The sequence below is a fragment of the Rattus norvegicus genome, chromosome 1, assembly GCF_021556685.1.
Source record: "Rattus norvegicus strain SHRSP/BbbUtx chromosome 1, alternate assembly SHRSP_T2T, whole genome shotgun sequence".
NCBI lineage: Eukaryota > Metazoa > Chordata > Mammalia > Rodentia > Muridae > Rattus > Rattus norvegicus.
In genome coordinates, this window is record NC_141534.1 from 242,278,090 (window position 1) to 242,295,416 (window position 17,327).

At 43.6% G+C, this 17,327-nt stretch overlaps 1 protein-coding gene across 2 annotated transcripts in view; it reads right to left on the bottom strand.

Moving 5' to 3' along the window:
* The window catches only part of Prkg1 (protein kinase cGMP-dependent 1), a 1,231,555-nt gene that overhangs the window by 1,138,350 nt on the left and 75,878 nt on the right, over positions 1–17,327 (bottom strand). The window contains exon 1 of one of the 2 annotated variants that reach the window (XM_087584755.1): positions 8,828–9,274. Coding sequence (XP_087440881.1) covers positions 8,828–9,138 — 311 coding nt within the window. The 5' untranslated portion in view covers positions 9,139–9,274. 2 annotated transcript variants of the gene reach the window in all.

Consider the following 17,327-nt stretch of genomic DNA (forward strand, 5'->3'; position numbering starts at 1 on the left):
TGACATTCAATACAATTAACCAAATTAAACCGAATGCCAGATAACGCAACTGTTTAACGTGAAGGAAGAGGTGCAATGCTGTTTCCAAGGAGTGCATATGGGCTAGAAGGGAGGTATGGTAACTAGCTGTTCTAACATCAAATACCTCATATCTGTTTATCGCCCTAGAATAAAGACCATGTAAACTACTTACTAATGCTTTGGCTGGGCCTAAGAAACTGCGTTTATGGATAAATTCATCATTTATGTCTGTCTTGTAGCAAGCTGATGAGACTTAAGTTGTACTTCCAATCTTTTAAGTTGGCAGAAGTCACGGACAGTACTGTTTTTGATGCAGGTGAAAGTTATCCTATATGCCGGCACTAAATTGCCCCTGGTAACTTTGTATCACGTACCATAAACAAAAAGAATTCCCACACAGACACTTTTGCTGGTCCAAGCACCAGCCTGTGTTCTCTCTGTCCTGCTTGTAAGTGCTAAATGTGATAAGTGAACACATCCATGCTCTTGGTCATGTGTCTTCATCGCTACTGTATTATATGATCTCCCTATTTATTCCTCGGCCCCTTCCCATGTGGGTCTAATAACTACATGCAGCATTCATGATGAAAATGTTGACTTTCCACATTATTACCTTTCCTGTGTAATTAACAGTCCTCATCTTCTGGGCACCTTTTTCCCACCCGCTCTGCTCTAACATGCTGTCTATCCATGGAACACTTTGTTGTATTTATGCAAAGGAGGGGGAGACAACGAAGCTCCTCCTCATTGACCCTGGTTGCAAGGAAATGGTTTTTTACCAAAATGCACGTGCGATTATATTAGCTACTTTCGTTGCTTACATAAAGGGCAATATTGGTTGATCCACACCTGAGACAATAATGATTGAATTACCAATCTGAACAGACTCCTGTTGGAGACCATTACCAACACCTCGAGGAGCTTCAACTGAGAACTGGACACAAGAAGGAAATGCAGAGCTAGCTAGCCATAGGGACAGCAGTGAGCTCAGAGCACCGGGCTTAGGGATTCTTCTATCCTCCCACCCCAGGTCCCTCCCTGCAGGTGTACCTCAGACTTCTCATCTGCCAGCGGTTGCCTAGATCTATTCTCTCAGACCAAACCGTCTGGGAAGGGGGCTGAGAGGCTGATGTGCTAGCTCTGCTTTCGTTGAAACCTCCTTGGAAAGTACTTCTCAGCCGGAGCTCAAGCTGTTTGCCTTAAAAGGATAAAATATCTGTAAGGGGGAAAAAAAATAGCTGGCTGCAGCGGCGTCTCATACCAGACTGAGAAGTGCTACAAGCCCTCCACTGCTCTTCCAAGAGGGACTTGTCTTTGCTTCACCTCCATCAATTTCGAATTTCATGGCATCAGCTGAGAACCAAGGGATCATTCCCTCCTGCTAGTAAGGCCACTGCCCTGCCTGGAGCAGAAAAAAAAAATCAGGAAAGCCAACTTAGGGATGATGCCTGATCCTCATGTGTATTGGATGGCTGGCCAGGACTTGTGGCTGACTAGAAAGAGGAAACATGAACAGAGCTGAACAGAGCTGGTGATGCTTTTGTGTGACCGGGACATAGGCGACCCTCGGAATCAGACTGGCAGGGAGGGTCCAGCTGTGATGGGTAGAGCAACCCAGCTGGAGCTGCCTCATTCCGCTCTGAGCAGCATCTGCCCCCAAAGTGCGTGAAGTCAAGTAATCCGCAGCACTTGGGAGCCAGGTGGGCTAATGAAGAGGCTTGCCTGAAGATGAGAGTCAGCTCTGGACTCAAATATGCACTTACTCTGTAAGCCCAGCAGCCCCAGAGCGACTTCATCAGTCTGGCTGGTGGCACCCAGCAAAGACATGCGTAAAAGCTCCCTCAGCAGTTTTCTTAACAAGCAGCCAAGGTTGAGAAGAAAAGGGCTATGGGGAGCCCTGCATACTTACTTAGGAGAACAAACAACAAGATAGTATATGCTTATAATCTAACCAATAAATAAATAAAATCTACCATTGCTTTTGCAAGCCAGTGAAGATTTTAGCCCAGAGAGGCATTCAACACTTTAGATGGGAAATTTGCCCTGCTCCTCCATTTTCTGTCCTACAAACACAACACATCCTGTAATCTTCCCATCACAGTGGCTCCCCAGTCCCATTTCACATCGGAACTACCTTGGGCATCATTTGAAACAAAGTCTGATTTTTAATTCATTTGTGGTAAAACTTAGGCAATGAGATTTTTAGTTTCCCGGAAGACTCTAACGTGCAGTCATTTTTGGAGCAAAGTCCCACCTAATGTCTCCCAAGGTTCTGCTTGCTCCTCCTTTATTATGGGTGAACAGATACTTTCCCCGGAACATACGTTATTCTTAGATTCTACAGTTACTTGATCCTTGCAGGCCTTGGAGCAGTGTAGGAACCTAGGGGTGGCTGCAAAGGCTCCTGCAGACCAAATCCTGGTTCAAGTTTTTGCTAAGTGTTTGACATTGAGCATGAACCTTACCTTCTAGGAATCTAGGCCCTCTCTTCCTCAGGCTGAGAAAGGGGAATAATGTGGAATGTTCCTTACAGACGCGTTCCAATCCGTGATGCTAGGGAGGGGGAGATGGCTCAGTGGATAAAGTGATTATGGGAAAGCCTAAGGACCTGAGTTTGAATCCCAGCATGCACTTAAAATTCAGGTTTGGCATTGAGACAAATAGTTTAGTCGGAACAGAAGCATCAGGCTCATTTATAGATAGTGTTTCAATAGAAAGAAGAAAGAAATAAAGAGAAAGCAAGCAGGCAGCAATTGTTGGAGTCATTGCAACATCAAGAGCTGACTTCTATACATACCCATGTTGTGAGCTCGTACATGCCTTTAAAACACACACACACACACACAGAGAGAGAGAGAGAGAGAGAGAGAGAGAGAGAGAGAGAGAGAGAGAGAGAGAGATAAAAGGACATGTTGCAGGTTAAGCAGAGGAAAAATATCTGGCACAGAGTAAGTGTCCCGTCCCGTGAAAGTTAGTGTGGTGGTGGTGGTGGTGGTGGTGGTGGTGGTGGTGGTGGTGGTGGTGACAGGGGTGGTAGTGGTAGTGGTGGTGGTGGTGGTGGTGGTGGTGACAGGGATGGTGGTGGTGGTGGTGGTGGTGGTAGTGATGGTGGTGGTAATGGACAGTATCATCCTTGACCTGCTATTTCAGAACAGCTACATGCTGGCATGCTGCCCTTTCCCCTGCACTGAAGCCTGCAGACCGACTGCCAATCTCACCTGGATGTTAGATTCAATGATGCTTCTAAGGAAAAATACAAAGTATCCAATAGGTATTGGTCTGGCTAGAAACATCTGTATGATTTTCTGCCAATACTTTCATACGGCTTCCCAAGTGGAGTCAAGCTTTCAGATGTGGTCCTTGCCAGTTGTCGTCCACAAAGGACCACCTTTCTTGAAAATTGTTCTCATATTGGGGTATATTTATATGCCCACAAAGTAGAGTGCTACTTTTAAACCTCCTGGAAAATAGAACATAACTTCAACAATGCTCCTCACATCTTGAAATTTCTTCTCCCCGCTCTACTCTCCTGATTTTTTTACACTAATAACCATGGTCATAAAATTCCATTCCAAAACACCGAGAGTGCACTACTGGTCACCCTACCTTGTAGTAAGCATCTGCTGTGTGTAGCTGCAGATTGTGTGCTATGGCTTATATTTATATGTCCGTTTGGGAAAGATAACATTCCCCTGACCTTACCAACAAAACTGTACTTACAGAGTTCAAGCAGGCTGTACAGAGTTCACGTCCCAAAAGAAAATGTCTTTAAGGAGACAGCAAGGAAGGCGATCATGACAAAGGATGGTGGGCGGGCCTAGAAGTGGCATTAGAAGGAAGTAGAGAGGCGCTGTCACAGGAGGGGTGGCAGAGAACACTAGCTCAACAATTCAGATTAGGATTCAAAATGCCACAGATGTGGTTGTACAATAATCTGCTGAGCATGCTGGCAAGGGCTGCTTTTAGCATAGAAGTATTTGCCACATTGTCTTGTGTTCTCAGAGCCAGGAAGGTTCAAGTCAGAGGGCCTGGGATGCTAGCAGCGATTCCAGCTCCTTGGGATGGGCAGCAGCACCTATGGTAGAGATAGCAGAAAGAGCAGCAGCCCGGTGTTCAAATATGGTTGCTAGGATACCATGGAGACCCTCCATTGCTAGGCAGACAGGAAAAAAAAATGTTCCCATATGCCTTATAACCTGGAAACTGCCACAATGGAAACATTGCATGTCTTATTCTACCCTTTCCTAACAGAAATCCAAACCCAACACTTGAGTTAAATAACGAACAGGGGGAGCTTGGAGATGCACCCCAGTAAAGCAAGGAAGCTGGCCATTCATATTCTCAGGCAGTCCCTAGAGCAACTCTATTTAAGGCTTGTCAGTGTTTTCATTGTAAATCCCAGTTTAGGGGCGAGCAAGTTGACTTTACTTCCAACCCCCCTAACAAGATATTTAGCAGCACGATCTAGTATAACATTGTAAAGCCTTTGCACGGCTTCTGTTTCACTGCCTAGGCTGTAATGTCAAATTAATGTTCAAACTTAAACTGGAAACTATTATAATAACCTTAGGTCAGACTTTAACTCCCCCACAGAAGCAGGGAAGATGAATTCCAATAACTAACAAGATTGCATTCCCATCTACATCAGTCTGCCCAGATATGTAAGGAATCTGCAGAGCTGGCCTACGGCATACAACTAGGCTGTTTTCCATGAGAACACTCAGAAAGGTACTTGACTTCTTCAAGAGTCTTCATCACCTGCTTTTTGGCTAGGTTAGAGAGTCTTACCTAGTTAGTGTAGTTATAGTGAAAGGTTAGTACCAAGAACTTCACCACTAATAACTAACCCTTCACATACACACACACACACACACACACACACACACACACACACACACACACACCATTCTAAAAAAAATACAAGCGTAATTTAATACGCTTTATAAAATCATAGAACCTGAGCTATTGAGTTCTTTGCTGATGGCTTGGGCTGTATTGCCCCAACTTCCACTCCTCTCTATGCTCCCCTCACAGTATAAAGTGCTTAAACTATAGCAGTCTTCCCAGTACTACAATGCATGACCTTCAGAGGCGTTCCTGGTAGCATACAATTCAACAGGGGCCACAGACTCACCAACTGTTTTTGTGAACTGCGCTCTGTTTCACTTAACTCAGCTCTCTAAAATATTTACTTATAGCATTGTTGGGTCCCTTGCTAACTCTTAAAAGGGTCATGTGCCTTACAGTCTTTTCAGGTGTTATTTCATACAAGTATTTAACTGATTTGCAAGGCTCATTTGAAATGTAATACTGTGAAGAAATCTATGTTTTAATGTTAGGCTACTTATGATAACACTAGAATTGTGTGATTTCCATGACTTCCTTCAAAATTAAACACACAACATTTAGGGAGATCCTGTTTCTCTTGGAATATAACATCAAGGTTTAGACAACTACATAGGATTGTCTATGTTTTAATTCCTCCCTAAAAAAATAGGAAAATGTGTGTCTCTTTTACCTCTAATTATTCCAAACTATTTCACAATCACAAAGTGAAACAGAACAGAACATGTCATCTCGTTCTCTGAAGTGAAGCCACCTCAGGGGTAAAAAGCAACAGCGTTACAAAAACACACAAGACATTAACAAGTTTTGATAGGAACTCAAGTCGAGATAGTCGAATTGAAACGACACGGAAGGCTGTGACAGCAAAATGGAAAAGATTTGGGAACAGCGAGTACATCTTTAGGAATGAAATGTCATGAAATAAAATTATCTTAGAAGTTCATGTGAACCATCGGGTGGCCTGATCTCACAGACTGGATGACTAGGTTTGTTTGTATGTTCCATTGTTAACAGGCTCTTTTGCCTGATGTATTTTAGAACAGAGTCTAGTGGTTTTACATTCTTAAATAGCTCATTGGCAACAGTATAAACAGATTCCAACTTACTACATCAGTCCTTCTCCCTCACATTCGTAAATAACCTAAGATGGGTTCAAAGGTTATAGCCATATAGACTGTGGAAGACCAACATCCCTACCCTACTTCACAGGTTCAGCACGGAGGAGTGTCTTCCCCTGAGGTAGGGTCTCACAGAGGCTTTCTTCCAGGTCTCACATGAAAGGGAAAACCCCAACTAAAAACTATCAAGATGAAAAAAAGTTATCAAGTTACTTTATATTTTGTACTGCTTTTTATACGCAAACAATCATTTGTAAGGAAACAAAAAGAAGTTTTAAAACCTTGTAATTCTCAAAAGGCAGTCTCAGTAAGGAAAGGCTAGATGCTTCTTTTCAATCACCAGACAACAAAACAGAACTTCAACTGCTCAGCTAACTGCATCTCCCAGAAAGGCAACCAAAAACTATGGGGAACATCGGGAAATAAATTTCAGTCTACTTGCAAACTTTTGCCTCATCCTTAACTTAATCTTCAGGAAAGCGATTAAATTTAAGTTGCACTAAAGATTAAAAACATAAACACTTGTTGCCAGCAACTCAGAATAATAAAGGATTCACGCAATATACCTTGAAATGCAAAAAAAAAAAATCAAAATTTAAAAAAATGTTTTTAGATCAGCACATTGTCTTAGTTCTATGTGGATTGATCCTGCCCAGCCACTTAAAGCACACAGGATACTATCTGTTTTGCATATAATATACTTATTTTGCTCTAAGAAAAGTACACTACCACTCTAGGCAATTTTATTCTGGTTTCCTTTATACACGTGTTTAAAAAAAAAAGAACAGATGTTTTTCCAAAATTGTTTAAATTTGGAAGGCATCTTATCATTTTCTCCAGTATAATCCCTCAGAATCACAAAACTAACATGGACATACCACCTTGGCAGCGGAGTCCCTTAAAGGTATCAAATAAGGGTAGGAGGGGAAACATTGCTCAACAGATACAATGTTTGTCCTGCAGGGAAGCTACAAAGTAAGAGCGCCTCTCATTTCATTTTCCACTAGGGATGTTTACAAAAACACCAGGCTTCTGTGTCACACACCAAGAGTCAAAAGTCTTCTAAATGGACCACGTTCTGTAGTTCATTCCCAGCCCCTGGATTTCTCTAGGCTTTCTCCAATAGAATGTTTAACTGCAGTTAGCAGCTGGATTGATCACACTGCATCTAAAAGCTTAACTAAAACGGTCTTTTTACAAAAGCAGACTTTGTTGTGGGTCACTCCAAAGTCCTGCAGATACTAAAATGGCAATCCTATGGAATAGTTAGAGACACAAAGAGCTGCTTCTGGGTTATATTTTCATTATGCAAAACTTGGCCCAGGAGAGGTGGCCATGCACCTTGTTAGCTGAAACAGGAGAACATGCCAGGGACTGCAAATTAATTTACCAAAGAAAGCTCCAAAGGATTCAGATCACTCGGGTTTCTAAGACAAATTGAAATCAGCTCATCTGTCATGGTCACATGGTAAGGTGGAACATCTCAGAAAGATTTCTCCTTATCAACTTCCCCCTACTCCTCAGAATTCAAACTCCTCCTTCAGCTAAGCCTGTGAATGACTCATGGGGCGGGGAGGGCCAACATGTATAGATTTGACTTGTAAGTTTTCAAAAGTGTACGTAATATGTACTCCTGGGTCCTCCCATCCAAGAAATATAAATGGAGATGAGCAAGTATTTACTTTCTCTTCTTATGAATCCCCTGTGTTTATGAAGTAAAGTGTTCCCAGGGACCTTCTGATATTATGTAACAAGTGTCATCCAGCGTGTTATGTAGTTAGGAGCAGGACAACAGAATCCTCTGCTTCACCAATTATGTCATTACTATTAATTAAAATGCCATTCAGATGGTGTTCTGGTTCTGTCACTGTCCTGTCCCTGCTGCTCATTCCCCATATGGACTCCGGGCTTGAGTGTTGTGTAACAAGTTTCATTCAGTGTCCCCATCCAAGTTATGAATCCCACTGACATCAGAACTACACTGCTCTCTAACATACAAGAACAGCAGCAGAGTGACTTGCGACCCGAGTATGAGACACAGCACGGTCCACTCTGGAAACAGCATGTGTTCGGCTACACTGTCCCTGAAAATCCATGAACCCTCAGGGGGGAAATGAAAGTGTTCATTGGTGATCATAGGAAAATTCTCTTAGGAAAACAAGTAATATTCTCTCTTGGATATTATGAAAACATTTTTTTTCAAAAAAAAATCAACAGACTAGGTTTCCATTTATGGACTGTAAATGTCATCCGACTCAGGAAAATTTTTAAAAATTCTTCTGTTTTTATATGTCTATTTCCTTATTCTTTTACACTTTGATGGTGACAGAACATCAGGTTTGAACGGTACCAGCATGAAGCGCCGGCGGCATGTAGATAAATCCAGGAGAGCCACGAGTGCCTGGAAAGTCAGGGTAATATCAACGCATTTCATTTCAGTCTGATGAGCCTGCAGTTAGGATTTTCCGGCTGGCCAGGTTGGCTGGGGCTTTGGGGAAGAAAGGGGTTCTGATTCCTCCGTTCAACAGCCACTCACAAACATGGTCAGACACACACCTGGGGCGCGTCCAAACTCTATGTACAGTAGGTGGCATATGTGAACGTATATGTATATTTTTAAAATACCTTGGCATCTGACAAAGACACGAAGGCAACGGATGTGCAGGGAGTCTGGCCCTGAGAGACGTACACAGCCCCTCAAGAAGTGCCGTGAAAATGAGACATTTCTGAGGATGAGGACAGACATGGCAAGCGGGAGGGGCAGGGGCCGACAGACAATACAGAGACCCGCAGCTTCCCACCGCCTGGGCGCCACATGGACCCGGGCGCGTAACCCTGCTTACTGTGGGCTCTTGGGGTAGAAGGGCAGGGTCACGTGGCTGAGATCCTGGATGTCGAAGGCGGTGGGCTCCGCGGAGATCGCCTGGCGCTTGGTGCGCGGTTCACCCTGCAAGGTGCTGGCGCTCTGCTTCTGCGCCTGCTGGGTGGCCGGCCGGATTACCGAGCGGTACTTGTCCAGTTCATTCTGCAGCTTCTGGATCAGTTCGTCCTTCTGATCCAACTCCAGCTCCAGCTCATCGATGAGAGCATCCCGCTGCCTCAGCTCCTCGATCTTCTCCTGGAGCGCGTACTGTAAATCCCGCAGGGTGCCCATGCTCCTCCGGGCTGCCGGGGGCTCCTTCCTGCCGCTGCTCCGCGTCTTGGGGCTTCCTCCCCTCTCGGATCAACTTTCCCTAAAGTCGCCGCTGCCTCGCGAGTGCAAAAGCTTCCCTCGACTTGAGACCAAAGCCAAGCCTGGCTTCTGAGCATGCCCAGTCCGCCGCTCCAGCCACCGAGAGTTTCAGTGTGCAGATTCCACTTCTCCGGGTTTAGGGATGAGCAAAACAGGTCCAGCTCAGGATGAACCTGAAAGGCGGTGGGCGCCGCGGCGCTTGGGGGAGCAAAACCCGGAGGCGCGATGACCCAGGCGCGGGAGGAGGGAGACTGGGCTCCGAGGCGGTGGCTGCTCGGCTAGGGTCACCAGCGCTGGGTGCCAAAGGAAGCCAGCGACGTGTGTGGGGAGCCTGATAAAGCTCGGGGGCGCTGGGGCTGTGCGGGCGGAGCGAGGCTGGAGCGCTACTTCGGAGGTGGAGAGGTGGGAGGGAGAGGACCTGGAGCAAACTGGAGAGGCGTCAGCGGTCTCCGGGCTCCAGAATGTGGGGCTAGGTTCCTGGCGACCAAGGAAGACAGAGCAGACTGCGCGTGCTAACAGCTTTGACTTCTGGAAGGATTGTGACCGCAGCCTCACCGAGGAAAACAGTGTGGCTGAGCTCTCGCGTCCCCCACACCACCTTTCCCACGGGGTGCGCCTCACACAGGTGTCTAGGGCTTGGAAAGAAACTTGCCTCTCCAAAGGTGAGAGCTTACAGTAGTGCCTGGGAGGGATTCCCCAGGCATCCAGGTGCCTTTGGGGAAGGTTAGGGATGGGTATCTGACCCCCGCCCCCAAGCCTTTCCTCTCTCCTAATTTTCCCTAATCTGGGCTGGCCAAACTCAGATCAATGAATTTTTCTAGGGGTGAAAGCCAAAACCCCCAACAAATTTGGGCCAGAGAAGGCCTCTCAGCTGCTCCCTGGTCCCTCCCATTTGTGCGAGCATCAGCTGCGGAATGGTTCGCTAGAGGCCTGGCTTCTTCCATTTGCTGGATTTGGTGAAGTGGGTGGGGGCTTAAACCCACAGCGGAGTTCCAAAACATTCTTACTGAAACGGAACCATACCTTTTAAACATTACTTCCGTGACAGCCCAGCAGTTAATGAGTAATTTTTTTACCAACTTTGGGGAAGAGGTAAAATCGAGAAGCGATGGAAAAACTACAGGAGCTGCAATTTCACTGTCCCACCCACTACACTAGCTCTCAATCCAACCACTTCGCCAGCCAGAACTGCTCAGTGTGGGCTAAACTGCTAGCAAGAAGGTGGTAATTCTTTCAACCCAAGAATCGGTCTCTCATCTTAGGAACACTTATTTAGAATCCCAAAATATTTACCTAATGCTTACGTAAGTGCCTACTAGTTTAAGTAAACCTTCACCAGCTCGTCCAAATTTATAGCTTTTTGTAAAATAATAAGGAACCTTTAACTCACTATTCTTCCACACTCTGTTATAATTCTCCTCAGTATTCTATCTACCCACCCTTTAACACGTAAACAAAACAGATAGAAAATACACTAAAACTAAGTTGCAATACATAACTACTGCCTGAAATCTCAAAGTAGCCAAAGACACAAACCTATCTTTTTTTTTGAAGATTGCTCATTTATATCCTTAAATACACAGCCTTTTTTCTCTGAGCTAAGAAAGCTGGAAAGAGAGCCTACTAGCCACTAGCACAATAAAAAGCTATTATTTATTTATTTATTTATTTCAAGTATGCTTCTTGGTAATTAGAGGTGCAAATGAAAAGAGTGTGTAACCATAAATATTTCCCACAAAGACTATGATCCAATCCTATGGTTGTGCACTCCTTACAACCAGAGGCTTTGAATTCGCTTCCGAATGCAATATAGAAAGTGCACGGGTCACAAAATATGTTCAAAAGACAGCAGTGAATAATAGTTTGGACTTATTGTTATTTCTCTTAAAAGTCCACTTTGAGCAGAAGTCTGTGACTTTGTGGAACTGACTGCTTCCTCAAGTAGCTTCCTCCTGGGACAATTTCCTCCTCCCGGGCAAAGATCCAGAACTTCAGTTAACCTGTGGGAATTCTCTACCTCTCTGGGGAAATGTTTAATGCTACAGGTTTTGTTTTTCTTAGGGATTTATTCTTGGGGTCTACAGAGCCAGAAGTTTACATCTAAAAATGTATCACAATCAATGGGTAAGAGACTTTGTTTTTACTCTCCCTTAAGATTTAAGTGAGGTTACTTAATGTCTCCCAGCAAAAGATACAAAACATACTACTTGTATAAAGCTTGACTACAAGGAAGAGGAGGGAAAAAGAAAAGGGGTAAAATGATTCTCCAACCCACAAAACTGTTTCCAACAGCACTTCAGCCATACACACTCAGGGTTGTTATCAAAGTGGAGAAGGCTTTTCAATACTAAACTGTACACAAGCGAGGGACCTGCTCACAAACTATAGCACGAATGCATGTTACAGTCTCAAAATTCAAAAGGTGCTCTGTGATAGATCCAACCTTCAGAATCAGGGATCTGCTGCAACAAGCACAAAGCAAACAAAGGGATGAAAGGGCTGACTATTGCAAGTGACTTAACACTTCGAAAGGTGTTCTAGGCCTTTCCAAGTAAGAGTAGTTAGCCAATATTATAGAATGTTGAATTTGTTCCAAGAGCTTTATAACTTTCTGCAAAATTTAGAACTTTCAGATGTCCTCTTTGATTAATAAAATAAAGACATACATTATACCTTTTACACACTGATTGGGAGGGGGTTGCACATATCATGGTGCATGTGTGATGGTCAGGAGATGGGCCACTCACTGATGTCATTTCTCTCCTTTCGCCATCCTGGGGGACCGACTCTGTTCTTCAGGCTTAGAATGTGTTTTTACCAACTAAGACATCTCACTTGCACTCAAATAAATGTTTTAAATCATTTTTCAGACATGGCTTTGAATGGTCGTTTAAACTATAATAATGAAGGGGGATATTTTATTTATTCTTTTCTCATATATCCCAGCTACAATTTTCCCTCCCGCCTCTCTTCTCAGTCCCTTCCTCTCCTCTCTCCCAATATCTCCCTCTCCTCCTTTTCCCTTAAGAATTCTTGACCACCACTAGAAATCAATTTTATTTGAAAAAAATATGTAAGATCTGAAATTATTTTTCAACGGACCACTTATTTTTCCTCTACTCCTATAGTAAACTATTTTAAAATATTTATTTTTAAAATTATGTTTATGTGTCCCTGTGCCTGTCGATGTGTGAGCAGGAAAGCAGGTATTCTCAGTGCTCACAGGAGGCTGGCCCATCCCTGGGAACTCCATTACAGGAGTCGGTGAGCTGCTCTGTAAATTGGTGCTGAGAACTTGAACTAAGAACGGGACACTGGACCTCCAAAAGAGCAGTACAGGATGTCAGCCATTGGAGCTGTCTCTCCAGCCACAGCCACATCAAATTGACTGAATTAATGTCAAATTTCAAAGGAAAAATCTACATTCTCCTCATCAGAAAGTAGCTACCATTGACCTGGATTGGAGTACCATGGAATGGCATTGACACTGTGGCTCACAGGAGGCCTTGGTGTAGACATCCACATTTACCATGGCGCCATCCTGAAAGTGTGGATTCCTACCCTAAAATTACACAGTCAGCTCAGAGAGGATAGCTTTCATCAGTCTTCTTTTCCACAGCTTTGCTAGGAGCAAAGCTCTAGTAGCAGCCAGACCAGACGGTGGCAGACAGAACTCACCGGTCTCTTCCTCTTTGCACCCAAACCTCATGATTAGGAATAAATTTTCCGCACCTTCCTTATTTCAGTCTTGGAATCCCTTAATGAAAAAGTCAATAACATAGTTTATTTACAGTAATGGCTTTTTTATTTATTAATAAAGAGTGTTAGAATCCTTTGCTCACAGTGTCATTACCTTCAAAAGAACTATGACAATTTTACTGTGCCATTGTTGATCCCAGTGATGCTACCGTTCCTGAGAGAGAGTAGAGCTTGAAGTGTCCCCCTGATGTTTCACATGTATACAACTTGATCAGGAAAAGCAAAGTGTAACTGACCGTCTTGATGATGGAAGCCATCCCCTGCAGGAGACGGTGAAGTAATTAAGAGTAACAGGTACTTCTATAGCACTGGATAGGAAGCTTACCATTGCTGACAGACATAAGCTTGCTCCAAGTAGCTGGTCATAATCAGCATGGCAGTAAAAAGTAGTTTTCCTGAACAGTTACGGCAGCCCTAAAATCTGGACACTATTATTTATGTGTTCTATTAACAATGTCTGAGGAAACAGAGGTACAGAATGACCATCTAATGGATGGAAAAGCGGCATTCGAATCCTTATCTTTTGATATGGAACTCAAGTGCCCACCACTCATTGCAGGACAGAACTTTCTAGTAGCCCTGTGGCCTTGTTTCTGAATCCAGACAACGTGGAATTCCAGCACCATGGACTGCCTTGACGATGTCGAGTTAGAAAGAGGAGACGATGTTTGGAAAACCTTTTAAAGAACAGGACTAAGATGTTTTTAAATCTTCTCCTTAAATGAGTCTCAACTCCAGCAATATTTCATCCTGTTTTCGGGCAACTAATTGATATCCATTTGCTTGGGGATGAAGTGGTTTTAATACTAAAATTGTTTAGGATTGTCCCAGTTTTGTAAGTGAGAGTCCTAAGTGGTTCTCAGTTGTGATCAAACAGAAAAAGTGTAAAGGCTACTTAAATCTGAATCGCCAAACCATCCTAACAGACATTTACAAAGTTTGTTCCCAAAGTTACTGAGTAAAGCCAAGGAAAGGTTGCAGTGATAATATCCACACATGAGGGCACGCATAGGCATTTGCTTGTGTGAAAATGTTAAGACAATCATCTTATCTCCATGTATACAGCACAAACGTGGTCTTGGACTGCAAAAACTGATGAATAGGGCAATACCATTTTAAATTTTGCTTTGGAAAACTGGAAAAGGATTCAAGAATCTTTTTGGTTTTTGCTTTTATATAAACACTTGACATCGGTTTCTTAAGAATGAAGCACAATAATTTGAGCAATTATCATTCTATTCACGCATAGAATTAAATTAGCCTTATGATTGCATTTGAGGAGGGAGATTCAGTTATAAAGAATCTACGTTTAGGATGGGGGAATGACTGTGAGGTGAAACTCTTCCAGAGGACATGGGTTCAGTTTTCAGCATCCACATGTGGAGCCCAATGATCTGACACCTTCATCTGGCCTCCATGGGTACCAGGCACACACACACACACAGAGTACACATATGTAAATATATACATACGTACATACATATATACATACATGCATGCACACACATAAAATGAAATGAAGTTAAAATTGAAATAAAAGTTTAAGTAGACATTTAATGGCTAGAAACAAGAACTTTAGTGTTGTAAAGTCATATTACTTCCACGGTGAGCTACCTGTGGAAAAGAAAAAGATAGCATCGATGATCAAAACTTCTTTCAGCAGCTTGGAAAGAGACAGTGCTCTACACTGAACCTGCTAATGTACTTAGCCCTTAGTACTGAATTGGTGTCGTGTCTTCTGTTTGCTAAGGTGAATTCTCAGAGTCAATGGCTCAAAATGGTGGTAAGTCATTGTTGGGCCTTAGGCTAAAGCAGTCCTTTTAAAATTCAGGCAGTGCTCATTAGTAAGCTGCCCTTTTCTTTCTTTATTCTTTTAAAGATTTAGTTATTCATTATGTATAAGTACACTGTAGCTGTCTTCAGACACACCAGAAGAGGACATCAGATCCCATTACAGATGGCTGTGAGTCACCATGTGGTTGCTGGGAATTGAACTCAGGACCTCTGGAAGAGCAGTCAGTGCTCTTAACCACAGAGCCCTGTCCCCAGCTCCAAGCTGCCCATTTCTAATCCTGGAATAAACAGGTTTTAAGAAGAGAAAGATGGGATTCTTCACAAATGTAAATTTTACAAATCATAAAATATAATTTAAAGTGCTTTCTTATGCCAGGCACATGTTTGTCATCCCAACACTTGGCAGGTAAGGCACAAGGATCTAACCCGGGCTACAATAGGGAAATGATCTCCAAAATACTGGCTTCATTCACAGAAATGCTCTTATATTTTTCAGATTTTGTTTATTTTACTTTTTCCTGTTCTCCAGTGTTTTGCCTGTGTCTACATGTGAGTACATGTGTTTACAATGGCCACAGAGGTCAGATAAGGGCATCAGATGCCTTGGAACTGGAGCACTGATGGTTGTGAGTCATGTGCGGGCTCTGAAAACCAAGAGGGAATCTTCTGCAAAAGCGACAAGTGCTCTAACCCTCCCAGCCTTCTCCCCAGCCCCTCTTTCCACAGCACTTTAAGTCCAGCAGGCACACATATGAGCTTGCAGCACCCAAATGTCTCCCATTCATGATTAATGAACCACGCTTTCTTCACCCCATCTCAGTGGTTCTGACATATGAAACCCGCATGATCTCTAATTTAAGGCATCAAGATTTTCCACATAATATTCTAAACCATTTGTTGTTAGTCTTTAGTGGGCGGTACACATGTGACTTCCTAAGGGCCCATTACTCTGTCGGAAAGGGTGAGCTTTAAATTGTGTGTTCCATTGAACATGCCTGTGGGATTTAGTACTTTGTAAGTGCTGGTGACCTTAGACTGCTTTCTTCTTTAAACAAGAGTTTTAGCTGTTCAAATTGTGAGTGTAGAGGCTGTTAGGAGTGTGTTTAAAGTATTATAATTTTGAAAACTCTAAGTATACCTACAGTACTGATTATTGAATCTCAAAAATAGCATATCAGGAATATGAGAACAAAGAGAAATGTCTTTGTTTTCACCTCATTGTATGGCAGAACTCTAAATTATGTCATGTTGCTGAATAAACCGGTTTTGTGACTGGGTGATTGTGGTATATGCCTTTGATCCCAGACTCAGGCAGAGGCAGGTGGATCTCATGAGGTCAAGGCCAGCCTGGTCTACAGAATGAGTTCTAAGACAGCCAGGGCTACACACCCTGTGTGGAAAAACCAAGCCAAAACGAACAAAACCACCACCAACAACAACAATAAAAACATTTTTGTGTTCTGAATGTTTTAGCTCAGGGGAAGGTCCCAAGGCCTGACACTATTACTGAGGCTATGGTGCGCTTACAAACAGGGTCCCGTCCTGACTGCCCTCCAAAAGGCCCAACAAGCAGCCGAAAGAGTCAGATACATATACTTACACACAACCAATGGACAGAAGATACTGACCCCCTCTGACTGAATTAGGGAAAGCTAGAAGAAGCTGAGGAGGAGGGTGACCCTAGGGGAAGACCAGCAGTCTCAACTAACCTGGACCCCAGAGATCTCTCAGACACTGAGCCACCACCCAGACAGCATACACCAGCTGATACGAGGCCCTCAATACATATACAGCAGAGGACTGCTGGGTCTGAACTCCGGTCTGAACTCAGTCAGAGAAGACACGCCTAACTAACCCTTGAGAGACTTGGAGCCCCAGGGAGTGGGGAGGCCTGGTGGAATGGGAGTGGGGTAGGGGCATCCTCCTGGAGATGGGGTGGGGGAGGTGCGAGATGTGGACTGTAAAAAGGATTAAAGAGTAATTTTTAAAAAGAAAAGAAGCAGCTTTGGTATTATGTTACCTGGGAAAGCATAACTCTGTTGTTATTTTCTCTTTTGTCACTGCTTTTTTTTTTTGGTTTAAATAGCCCCTCCCAGCTGGTAGGAATTGCCTATCCTTCTAGATATTTGGTCAGTCTATTTACTTTTTGCTAGTGAGCCCATTGCCACTTTTAAGGTGGGAAAAGACTGGAGACGGACAATAGGAAACCAAATAGGCCAGTGAATTAGTATTGGATAAGTAAACACAATGACTAAATTAAACAGGAGAGGGTTTGATGTAATTGAGGAAAAGGATTGGAAAAGCAGCCGCAGACAAAACATCCTTAGCACGGAAGCCCACAGCTCCCTCCACTCTTACTAACTTCACAGGCAGTCAAGGGTCCCTTCACTTCAGATTAAGGAAATGACTTAGAGCGACTTTCATACAATCACCAGAGACGGATGCTCATAAACTCATCTTTCTATTGAAAAACAAATGAAGGGGCTGGAGAGATGGTTCAGTGGTTAAGGGCACTGACTGCTTTTCCAGAGGTCCTGAGTTCAATTCCCAGCAACCAC